Raw genomic sequence first — 11129 nt, 5'->3', positions numbered from 1 at the left:
ATTCCCCACGCTCAGCGATTTGCGATGTTGTCCCCATTTTGACATTTTCGCAAAGTCAATGTAAAAGCCACTTTTGGACACAACACAGACACCAAAACAAAAAACCCACTCCCCGGTGGACCCCCACCACCCCCAAAAAAACAAATAAAAAAATAAAAAAAATTGAAAGAAACACGAAAAGGCGAAAACACCCCTCTCCCTCCTCCTCCCTCTTCTCCCCACTCCCCTCCTCTTTCCGGTGTCCTTTCACTGGTGTATATATAAATTAGCAATTTTACCAAGTCAGTGCTCCACCACCATTTCTCCCCCACCCTCCTCCATCACTCCTTCTCTCTCTAAACCTTCCTCGTCATTGTTTTCAATTTTATTTTCTCTCACCACCCAAAAGTCAGCGCCGTCCTCTCTGCCTCTGCCTCTCTCTCCTCGCCCAATTGCATGAACCGGAGACGACGAAGCATTGCACCCAGAAAGAGGAACCCGAGTTCGGAGGTTGGCCTGTCTCGAGGTACTCGCTCGTTCTGCCCTCAATGGCCGAAGACTGGGATCTGAGCGCCCTGGTCAGGAGCTGCTCCTCCGCCGCCGCCGCCGCCTCCGCCTCCGCCGCCGCCGCCCCGGGGAGCGAGAGGACGCTGGCTTGCTTGGCCTCGTTGACTTTCGGGGAGGAAGAGGACGGCCCGTTTGGGTTTCCGAATCTCGTCGAGCCCAGAAATGGAGCTCTCGACGAGCTGCAGGAATTGTACAGACCCTTTTACCCTGACGTCGACCGTTCCCTCTCGCTCGCTTCCGATTTCGCGGCCGCCAACGGCTTCCGCGCGCCGGTCTCGCCGAACGCCGCCGTCGGCCCTCGCTTCAACCGCGCTTCCTCGGCACCTGCCATTGGAGCCCTCCAAGCTCCTCCTCCGCCGCCGCCGCCGCCGCAGCTGAAGATGAAACAGGCGGTGCACCACCAGGGCTTCGACCGGAAAGTGCTTCCCGCTCGGCCCGTTTCTTCTACGTTCCCTCTACCCGCCATGCAGGCTCAGACACCAAGATCTAGAAAAAGGTGAGAGCTTTCCCGTTTCGCCAAACAGTTTCACCGAATCATCAGAAGAGATTTTGAATTTCCTTTTCTTTTGTTCTTTTGTTTTCTGTGGCAGGAAGAGCCAGCAGAAGAAGTCGGTTTGCCATGTGACGGCGGAGAATCTGTCGTCCGATCCGTGGGCTTGGCGTAAGTACGGTCAAAAACCCATCAAAGGCTCTCCATTCCCGAGGTCCACAGCGATTCCATGAACTCACACTCTTTTGATTCAGTTCACATAACTCATCAGTCGCAGTCTCATTCATTCTTTTTTTTAATTTTGAATGAAAAATGATGAACAGGAACTATTACAGATGCAGTAGCTCCAAAGGTTGTTCGGCGAGGAAGCAAGTGGAGCGGAGCAACGCCGACCCGAACATCTTCATCATCACCTATACCGGCGACCACACCCACCCCCGTCCCACCCACCGCAACTCCCTCGCCGGCAGCACCCGCAACAAGTTCACCACCTCCTCCTCCTCCCTCCAGAAACCCGACCCGATCGGCCCGGCCCATTCCGCTCCCGCCGCCCCGTGCTCCTCCTCCACCGCCAGCCTCTCCCCGACGACCCCCCTGACGGCCCCGATCGACGAGGAGGTGGCCCATCACGGCGCTCTCCTGATAAGCGACGACCTGGGCATGGACAAGGAGAGCGAGGACTTGGTCGGAGACGACGAGGACAACGACCGCGAGGAGGAAGATGAGGACGACCTGCTGATACCCAACGTGGCGGCCATGAGCGAAGAGATCTTCATGGGGTTCCGAGAGCTCGGCCGGAGCCCGGCTTCCGGAGACAACTTCTCGTCGGGCCCGGGCCGGGCGGACTTTACCCGGTTCAGCTCCGCCGCTGCCGGCGCTGGCGGGGGCCCTTGAACCGCCGGAAAAAAGTCACAAAGTCGGAGGCTTGACGTGGATATTTATACATACATAGAGTTGGATCGTTTCGTACATGAAAGCTTTCTCTTTTTTTCTTTTCTTTCTTGATAGATCTTCGTCCACCACCAACTAGGCATAGAAAGGGATTAGATAGGAAGAATCTCTCTTCCGTCCGCCCCCATCACCATGCTTTTCTCTCTTCCTTTCACTTTTCAGTTCTCTCTCTCTCTCTCTCTCTCTCTATCACTTTTCTTCACCCGTCTTCTTTCTTCGTTTTCAATTTTCTCGTCTTCGAGTCTTACCTTTCGGTTTTGTATGTACAGAAACAATTGTAGGCGTCCATGATCTCCTGTGCGTGGAATATCGACGTGAGCATGAGCTTTAGCAGCTTCAAACCCCTCTCTCTCTCTCTCTCTCTCTCTCTCTCTCATCTTTCTTCTACCGTCTGTTCATTTTTTTCTCGACGTTTCGTTGGTGGGCTTATCGTGTTCATCTTGTGCTCTCTTTCGTCACCAGCATTGCCCTGCCTTGACCCCTTTTTGCCGTGATGCCACCCACCAGCTTCTTCTTCTTTTGTGTTTTGGCTGATTCGATTCCTTCCCCTGCATAATACCAACGTCACGTATTTCTCATGTGCATATCGAGTCACCGATCCGACGCGTGCTAAAGAATCAATTCATCCACGACATGTAAAACTACAAAGAAACTCACTTTGATAAGATCACCCGCTTCCTTTACCAAGTACGCAAACTTACATATGTTCATAAGATATCTCACAAAAAAGTTCTATTTATTTTAATCTTCTTTTTATTTCTACTGTATGTGTGTAAAGAAGCCACCGATGCGTAATCCTAATCCATCATCGCGTGATTACAAATGACCATTCTCGATTACTTTTATTATTCTCGTCTCGATGAGTTTTTAAGTTTTCGTGTTCATTAAATTGCGCAATTGCTCCATGTAAAACATAAGGGACACATATTCATCTAGAGAAAGGTCAACCGGAGCTGAAGGTGGAATTATTTATGTAATAAAGAAAATGAAAGAAAATCAAATTCGTATTTCTTAAAAATATATATAGAGGGGAAAGGCAAGTGGGTGCATGACAGTTGTCGGTTCCCTGTAAGGGAGGCTGAAGAGCGTGACCGGCTCCGCGCCCGTCGCCTTTATCACGAGACAAAACGCAAGATCCCTTTTTGTCTTTTCACACCCTCACGCTAATGGCCCCCAATTTTTTTTTATTTTTTTTATTTCCATTTTATTTATTTATAAATCTCCGGTCAAATATATCTTATTCTCAGTTGTGATAGCCGGTCAATCCTATTTTATTCATCCAATTTCTTTATGCTCATCTCCTCATCAGGTCCTGCGCAGATGAGGAATAATATATAAATAAATGCATTTTTTTTTAATTGCCATTAGAATAATCATTGTTAATAATGATGGCAATTATGATGGGCTTCTATAATCAATTGCGGAGCTGTTCATATCAAAGCGAGCATCCTCGAAACATGCATCGCCCATGAGGTTGTTGTGGAATCTCATGATGGAAATTGGCAAATTACAAGTAGATGGTTCATCTTATCTTAGCAAATGCAAGTTGATTTATCTTATCTTCGTAAGGAATTGTTACTACTAACAGAGAATTGATGACCCACAAAATAAAATTGAAAATTAATTATGCATGACCCTTTTTTGTTTTTTTTTTTTTGGGATAATTTCCATCTAAAACAACTTCAAAAGCTCTCGGCCCATATTTGGATTTATTCAGCGAACAAATCCAAAAAAAATTATTTCCTCCTAGACGATGATAAACAATCTCCACACACACACATATATATCTTGTGCTTATTTAATGGGCTGTACGGCAACATGTGGATCTTTTTCTAATGACAAAAAAATTATATGGGCGGCATCGATGTTGCTTTCGAGTAATGTACTTAATACGTGACTATATACGAGAAGAAAAGAATGAGGAACGATCCATCACTGTCCATGGAAATTAATATCTAAATCGGCTTTTGTTTAATATGATATGAGAGACAATTATACACAAAAAGACGTTGTAAGGCTATATGATGCCTTACAACATTGCGCGTACCTTTCTGGGAGGGCCGAGCCGGGTCGATCTTGGACCGATTTCGTGATCTCGCGTGTTGGGGGCGAAGTGTGGGGTTCGGCTCGGCCCATGAGCTCGGTCGTGCGCGCTCAAAATTGTCTGAACTGAGACGGGCAAGATTGGATTTAGCAAAAATGACATGGAGAAGAAAAGATCAACGACCACTTTTCTCGTGAATTTTTGCTAAGCATTTCCATGAAAGACCGAACTTCTTTGCAAGCTTAAAAAAACACGTACGACGTGATTTGATCAGGGAACCTTAAAAGTATAGCTCTGTCAATGGAAACTACTTGCCTCGACACCTTCTTGTAGCCCTTCCCATGACAATCTCATTCTCCGTCGGAGGCAAGCTTGCTACTCTCTGATCTGACCATGGATTTCTTCGAGTGACTCCAAGCAGGTAGCTAAGACTCTCCTTTCGCCTCCTCCTCCGCCCCGAGGAAGCAAGACTCGTCCTCGAGCGGGGGTCTTATACTCGACCGGGCGGAAGTTTCGAGGAAAAAGAGGAGTTCCGTTGAGCATCAGTCGGTGACATTAAATCACGCCAGATGCGTGATTTATGCCGGAAAACCCGAGTCAGACATCGGTACTTGTAGATATTTCGCCGCATCCTTGCCGTGCGGCGTACGCCGAATTATTTACCTGGCAAGGGAAAGCATCTTCTTTTTTTAAGGAGATGATTTTTTTACTTAAGCTAGATAATTCACACGCACTAAATACCATATAAAAAAGATAAAACATATCAATCATTCAATAGGGAAGAAACTAGACACAAAGGCCCATAAAAAAAGCCCGCCCATTTGATCTGCGGCCCATCCAGATCGAACTTGGGCCCTACCAAACTGAGCCCAAGAATCCACTTCACGAGCGCAAGTTTCAGTGCGCTCCTCCATTTCTCCTGAAGCTCAAGCCAACTGCTGTCTGCTGAGGGAGAGTGATCGATCCAGTGCCTTGCGAAGCTGCCGGCGACAGAGATGTTTCTGCGAGCGATCGGGCGGCCGCTGATGGCCAAGGTGAAGCAGACGACGGGGATCGTGGGGCTGGACGTGGTCCCGAACGCGAGGGAGGTGCTGATCGAGCTCTACGGCAAAACCCTAAAGGAGATCCAGGCGGTCCCCGAGGACGAGGGCTACCGGAAGGCGGTGGAGAGCTTCACGCGGCACCGGTTGAAGGTGTGCAAGGAGGAGGAGGACTGGGAGACGATCGAGAAGCGGCTGGGGTGCGGCCAGGTGGAGGAGCTCATCGAGGAGGCGCGCGACGAGCTCACCCTCATCTCCAAAATGATCGGTCCGTTGATTCCAAAACTGCTTACGATTGCTTGTTGCATTGCGTTTTCTCGATAGGTTCTGGTAGTGCAGTGATATCTCGATGGATGGATGAGGGTGAATTGGTTTACGATGTCAAAGAGGGTTCGATGTCAGTGATTTACATGTTCTTATATATGCTCATTTAGATTACGCATAATCTACTAAGATGAACGATTCCGTTTGCGCATCCTTGGAATTGCGCTGTTAGGTTTCGCAATGATCGTTAGAGTGGTGTGTTATCGATTGATTTAGCTCTCGCGATACAAGGATGAAATCTCTCTGATGAATCTGGAGCAAATGAGAATGACTGTAGTGGAAATTGCTGATTGAAAGCCTCCAATAAAGTGTCGGGCTTTAGGGACCTGAAGACTCTGATAGTTCCACCTCCCTCGAGATCTGCATTGCTTATTGTTCAGAGGGAAGTATGTGCCGTTGGTCGAGATCGTTGTATCCGTCCGTGCCTGTTGTTTTAAGTCATATTCTTTGGCAAACCCCCGTGCCAGTGAAACGCTTTAGTGTAGGCTTTTGCGTTCGATGTGAGGGGGTCATTGCACTAGGATTATTTCACATAGGGCTGCTTCTTGGATAAGCCTTGAAGGAAGTTCTCGCTTTGCTCTTTCGACTAGATTAGCGCCCTGGTTGCGAATATTTTACTGTATCGGTTGCAAGGCATCTTGACTTTAGTTTTGCAGGAAGCAGCAAGTCTAGAGATGGCGTATTGCAATGAATCTTAGCATGGAAGTTTGCTGAATAAAACTGCCATTGTCTTCATTGAGTCTATTAAGTTCCTGATATCTCTTTGGGAGGGTTGAAATTTCGAAAGTCTTGGATTGTTAGTTACTGTTTAGCGTATAACCAAACTCATAATTCTGTTTCACATTCTGCTGATGTCGTTCCTGATGTCTAAGATGAAGAATGTTAGGAAAAGATCATCTGTGCATAAACAGCGCTTATCGCGCACGTTGTCATTTTGCAGAATGGGATCCATGGGGTGTCCCTGACGACTATGAGTGTGAGGTTATTGAGAATGATGCTCCTATTCCGAAGCATGTCCCCCAACACCGACCAGGGCCACTGCCGGAGGAGTTCTACAAGACGCTGGAGGCTATTCGCATAGGCCAGAAGGAAAGTAAGCCGGAAGTGACCTCTGGCGAATCTCAGTTGAAGGCATGACACTCCACTGGCGCTTGATATCTGACCGAGTTGCAAAGGCTGAATGTGATTTCCATATTCTCTTTGATGTGCGATTCTGTAATAAGCCCTTCTTCTAGATGCACTAGTTCGCATTGCGGGACTCATTTTGAAGCATTCAGCATGTAATCTCAAGTTTTTTTCTATTTATTTCTGTGCCATGGGAGGGATCTAAGCTCTGTTTCATACTCAATGAAAAATGAGATTTTCGTAACGAGTTCCTCATTTTCTGGGAGAAAACTACATGTGTGACAGAAAGGAACTGTCTCTCCACCAGTAAGAATATATTTTGTTCTTTGATTGCGGTGAAAGTTGTCGATGAGCCTGTTATAATCTTTCGATCCGAGTGGCAAGAGAAGATAAACATGTCGGTAGTTTGGAACTTTTACTTGGCTTTGATTAATGAGAAGGGAAAAACCTACCCTGACGATATCTTCTCCCCGAGGAAGAAAATTTTTGTTCTTCCTTCCATACCAAAAGTCCACATCGTTCCTTTTCCTGCTGATGAAAAGCTAGGAAGAAGCCTCTCTCTGGGACAATCATACAAGCATATGCAGAATATTATGAAGAAGTATCGTAAAAGGAACAGGTAATAGAGAAATATGATGTGTCGTTTTGTCAATCTGAGACTTGTAGGATATGGAATCAGAGTGCATCTTCACTCATTACGTGAGAACCAAATTGAGTCTAATTGATCAGATGAAATGTATGGCAGCCTGGCAGGTGTAATGGGAACTTTCTTTGCATTATCTTCCGAGAGATCTCTACATCCAGTATGCATAATGTTCATCACTCATCGGTAAATACCCTGAGTCGTAATAATTCGAAATCAACAGTCTCGCGTTGATACTGCTCCCTTGCCCACGTGTGCATCATTGACTATTGGAGTCTGTAGATCTCAGCTCCAATGATATGACACTCCATGCTCGGCTCGGACACTTTCTGCGTATGTAATGGCCCTGCACAAAATTATGTTTATGGTTGAATTTATGATGGTTGAGAGGCTTAGGGAAAAATTGCTCTGCCTCGCAACATTTGACTAGCCATGGAAGGACCAAGTGATGAGTACTGTATGGTTAGATTTTTGGACATGACAGAAGCTTGAGGTGAATACAAATTTCTTCACCGCTTCTCATTGCCACAGATGAGGTTTTTGTGATACACTCCATCTCTTGAGGACCTGAGGTCACATTGCCCATATTCTCACTTGACTGATCAATCAAACAATTGAGTCGCTAACAGAAGCGAGATCTCTTAGCTCTGCAACAGGAGGTGGCTTAATCTCAGAAAAATCACAATGATCCTCACATATATATCATTGAGGAGGCAAGATCCAACATGATGAACTTCCACAAGTATTACACATGCACATCGAACCTATCTCCAGCAAAAGAGACATGTTGATTCAGCCGAGGCATACTCCTCAAATCCAAATCTCTCATCATCTGGCGAGTCCCATCACCTAGATCAGATCTGCCAGAAGCATCATACAGCTTTGCGAGTAAAAGATAGAAGGTAAGATCAAATGGGTCAAGCTCCATTCCTTTTCCTGCCATCTCTTCACCCAAAGGTACATTCTTATGTAATCTACAGGCACTGAGCAACGTTTTGTAGATCATTGCATTTTGTTTTAAGGGCATGTTCTCTATCATGTCCCTGGCTTCGTCTAGACGTCCTGCTTGGCCAAGAAGATTGACCAGACTATTATAGTGATGCAATTCTGGTGCTATTTGATATATTTCTTTAACAGAATGAAAATAGTCAAGACCAAGATCGACCAAACCCCCGCGACTGCAAGCAGAAAGCACTAACAAGAGTGTCGCCGAATCAGGTTTGACTCCTGACATCCTCATATCTTCAAACATGGAGAAAGCAGGAGATATATTCCCTGTCGATACCAATCCACAGATCAACCCATTCCAGGACACAGTATCTGGTTCAGGTATTTCTTCAAAAGCTTTGTGTGCATCTTTCATACACTGACATTTTGCATATAAGTCAATTAGGCCATTTGAGACTGAAATCCATCTGCCAAGGCCTGACTTTACAGAATAACAGTGAAGTTGCCTCCCAGATATCATTTCATTCACCCCTGCTGATGCGGACAAGAAACAGGCCAGACTAAATTCATCCATCAAGACATCTTCCTTTACCATATTTCTAATCACTTTCAATGCCATACCATGATGACCCGCATGATTCATTCTTGTAGCCAAAGTCGTGTATGTGATGGTATCTCTGCGGTCCATCGTGCTTGTAACACCCCATGCATCATCGAACAATCCCAGTCCAGCATAGGCATCAACAAGTGCATTGCCAACAGTAATGTCATGGTCTGCCTTACTTTTGATTATAAACCCATGAAGCTGCATAGCATGAGTAGGATATTTTGTCATACCACAAGCCCCGAGAATGCTAGAGAGAGTGAAGGAATTTGGCTCAACTCCAGCCTCTCGCATTTCTAGGAAGAACAGGAAAGCTTCCCTTATATAGTTATGTGCAGCAAGACCAGCAATCAAGGAAGTCCAAGAGATGACATTTGGTGAGTATATGCATCTAAAAACTTGAAATGCATTTTCCACTCTGCACGAGCATTTCATATACATGTCTATAAGCGCGTTTCCAGCAGAAACATCTTCATCCAGGCCAACCAAGATTACCCTTGAGTGGAGCTGTTGTCCCAGTTCCAGCGACCGAATTGCTGAGCAAGCGGACAAGAGGCTCGAGTACGTAAAATGATTTGCTGTAACCCCAGATATTTCCATCAGAAGAAATGCCTTGACGGCCTCTCTGACTTTTGAACTCTGCACAAATCCAGAAATGATTGTAGTCCACAAGAACACATCACAATCGGGCGTCAGAGAGAAGACCTTTGCGGCATCCTCCATCCTGTGAAATCTTGAGTACGTGTCCACTATAGCTGTCTTCAATATCAAATTCAACTGAATTCCCCACATTATCAAATGGGCATGAATAAGCATTCCACACTTCAAACCAAGAAAGCTCGATGCAGCAAGAAGCTTAACAAACGTGAACTCATTCGGAGGAACCTTGGCCTCAACCATCCGGAGGTATAGATGTAATGCCAAGTTCCATTTCCGGTCTTCAAGGACTGACGATATCATTGTTGTCCAAGCAATTGCATCGCTATTTTCCATATGCATAAGTATATTACAAGCTTCCTCTCTATAACCACATTTGTAGTATAGATCAATCAAATTACTACCGAGGATTGGATTCGACTCCATCCCCTTCTTTACGATATAAGTATGGATACTAGATCCATGGTTGAATTCTTCTAGTGCGGAACATGACCGCAAAACAATCGAAAGAGTAAACTCATTCGGAGTCTGCCCCGACATCAACATTGAAGAAAAAAACTGCAGGGCTTTCTCATGATTCCCACTTTTAACATAAGCAGACAGAAGCCCCGTCCAAGACACTACATCCCTGTGTGGCATTTCATCAAAAAACTGGCGTGCTTGCTCAAGACCACGGCATTTCGAGTAAAGGCACAAGAGGTTGTTGTTCAAGTACAGATCATCCTCGAAACCCAACTTGATAACTGCGCTGTGAACGCATATACCGTCTCTAAGAGACCGTGAGTTGCAAAAAACCAATATCCGTGAGCAAATATCTCTGAAACGTGATGATGGGTTTTCACTGAAGACTGCACTTAGGGTCCGGCGTGACATGTTTCTTTCTCTAGCTATACGAACTATGAATGTTGGAGAGCTGAGAGCGATGATTTTACAAGTGCGACATAGCCACGAGATTGATGTTCTTCGAGATCAAGATACGATGTGTAAGGCGCTTCGATCATTGCATGGAAGATCTCCGACGATAGATACCGTGAACCAACTCAAGAATGAGCCATCCATCTTCTGCAGGACGAAAAGAATTCAAACACCTTCTCGTATATCGACTCGTGTGTAATTCATGCATTTCTCTGGCTCTCTGAAGTCGAGCCTCTCAACTAGAGTCAAGACGGAACGTGCGCAGTTGCCGAAGCAGGGGATGGTATCGTATTGCAGGAAAAATAATCATACGAGGGTACTGCGCTTTAATTTTTTGGGTTAATACCACGAAAAATCCCAAATTGGTATATCTGTGATAATTTTATCCCGAACTATTTTTTTAACCACCTAAAACCCCAAACTGATACACTTACGATAATTTTACCCCGAACTAATTTTTTAATATTATTTTTTATTATTCCTTTCCTTTTTTTTTTCTTTCATCTTCTTTATCTTCAACCTCTAGAGGTTGAAGATAAAGAAGATGAAGGAAAAAAAAAAGAAAAATAAAATAATATTAAAAAATTAGTTCGGGGTAAAATTGTTATATGCGTACTAGTTTGGGGTTTTTTATGGTAAAAAAAATAGTTCGGGGTAAAATTTTCACAGATGTACCAGTTTTGAGTTTTTTATGGTAAAAAAAATAGTTTGGGGTAAATTTATTACAGGTGTCCCAGTTTAGGGTTTTTTGTGGTATAAACCCTAATTTTTTTTCTTTCTTCTTTCTTTTTCCTCCTGCATGAGGTTGGCCTTGTCTAGCGATGGCGAGGTCGACCTCATCC

At 45.1% G+C, this 11129-nt stretch overlaps 3 protein-coding genes across 3 annotated transcripts; 2 read left to right on the top strand and 1 right to left on the bottom strand.

Moving 5' to 3' along the window:
• The first annotated feature begins 310 nt into the window (after positions 1 to 310).
• On the top strand, positions 311 to 2328 carry LOC115671460 (probable WRKY transcription factor 27). Its single transcript, XM_030593027.2, has 3 exons — positions 311 to 1042; positions 1137 to 1250; positions 1360 to 2328. Exons 1-3 carry the CDS (start codon positions 528 to 530, stop codon positions 1928 to 1930), a joined length of 1200 nt encoding a protein of 399 aa, XP_030448887.1. The 5' UTR covers positions 311 to 527; the 3' UTR covers positions 1931 to 2328.
• Positions 2329 to 4936: 2608 nt separating this feature from the next.
• Positions 4937 to 6764, top strand: LOC115671463 (probable NADH dehydrogenase [ubiquinone] 1 alpha subcomplex subunit 5, mitochondrial). Its single transcript, XM_030593033.2, has 2 exons — positions 4937 to 5339; positions 6336 to 6764. The coding sequence occupies exons 1-2, from the start codon at positions 5027 to 5029 to the stop codon at positions 6530 to 6532; spliced, it is 510 nt and encodes a 169-aa protein (XP_030448893.1). The 5' UTR covers positions 4937 to 5026; the 3' UTR covers positions 6533 to 6764.
• Positions 6765 to 7631: 867 nt separating this feature from the next.
• LOC115671455 (pentatricopeptide repeat-containing protein At5g52850, chloroplastic) lies at positions 7632 to 10615 on the bottom strand. The gene has a single exon (XM_030593018.2). It carries the CDS (start codon positions 10243 to 10245, stop codon positions 7909 to 7911), a length of 2337 nt encoding a protein of 778 aa, XP_030448878.1. The 5' UTR covers positions 10246 to 10615; the 3' UTR covers positions 7632 to 7908.
• Between the last annotated feature and the right edge of the window lie 514 nt (positions 10616 to 11129).

This window comes from Syzygium oleosum, unplaced genomic scaffold (genome assembly GCF_021117445.2).
Source record: "Syzygium oleosum isolate NSW1041296 unplaced genomic scaffold, Sole_v2.1 Sole_v2.25, whole genome shotgun sequence".
NCBI lineage: Eukaryota > Viridiplantae > Streptophyta > Magnoliopsida > Myrtales > Myrtaceae > Syzygium > Syzygium oleosum.
This window is presented reverse-complemented; position numbering and strand designations above follow the sequence as displayed.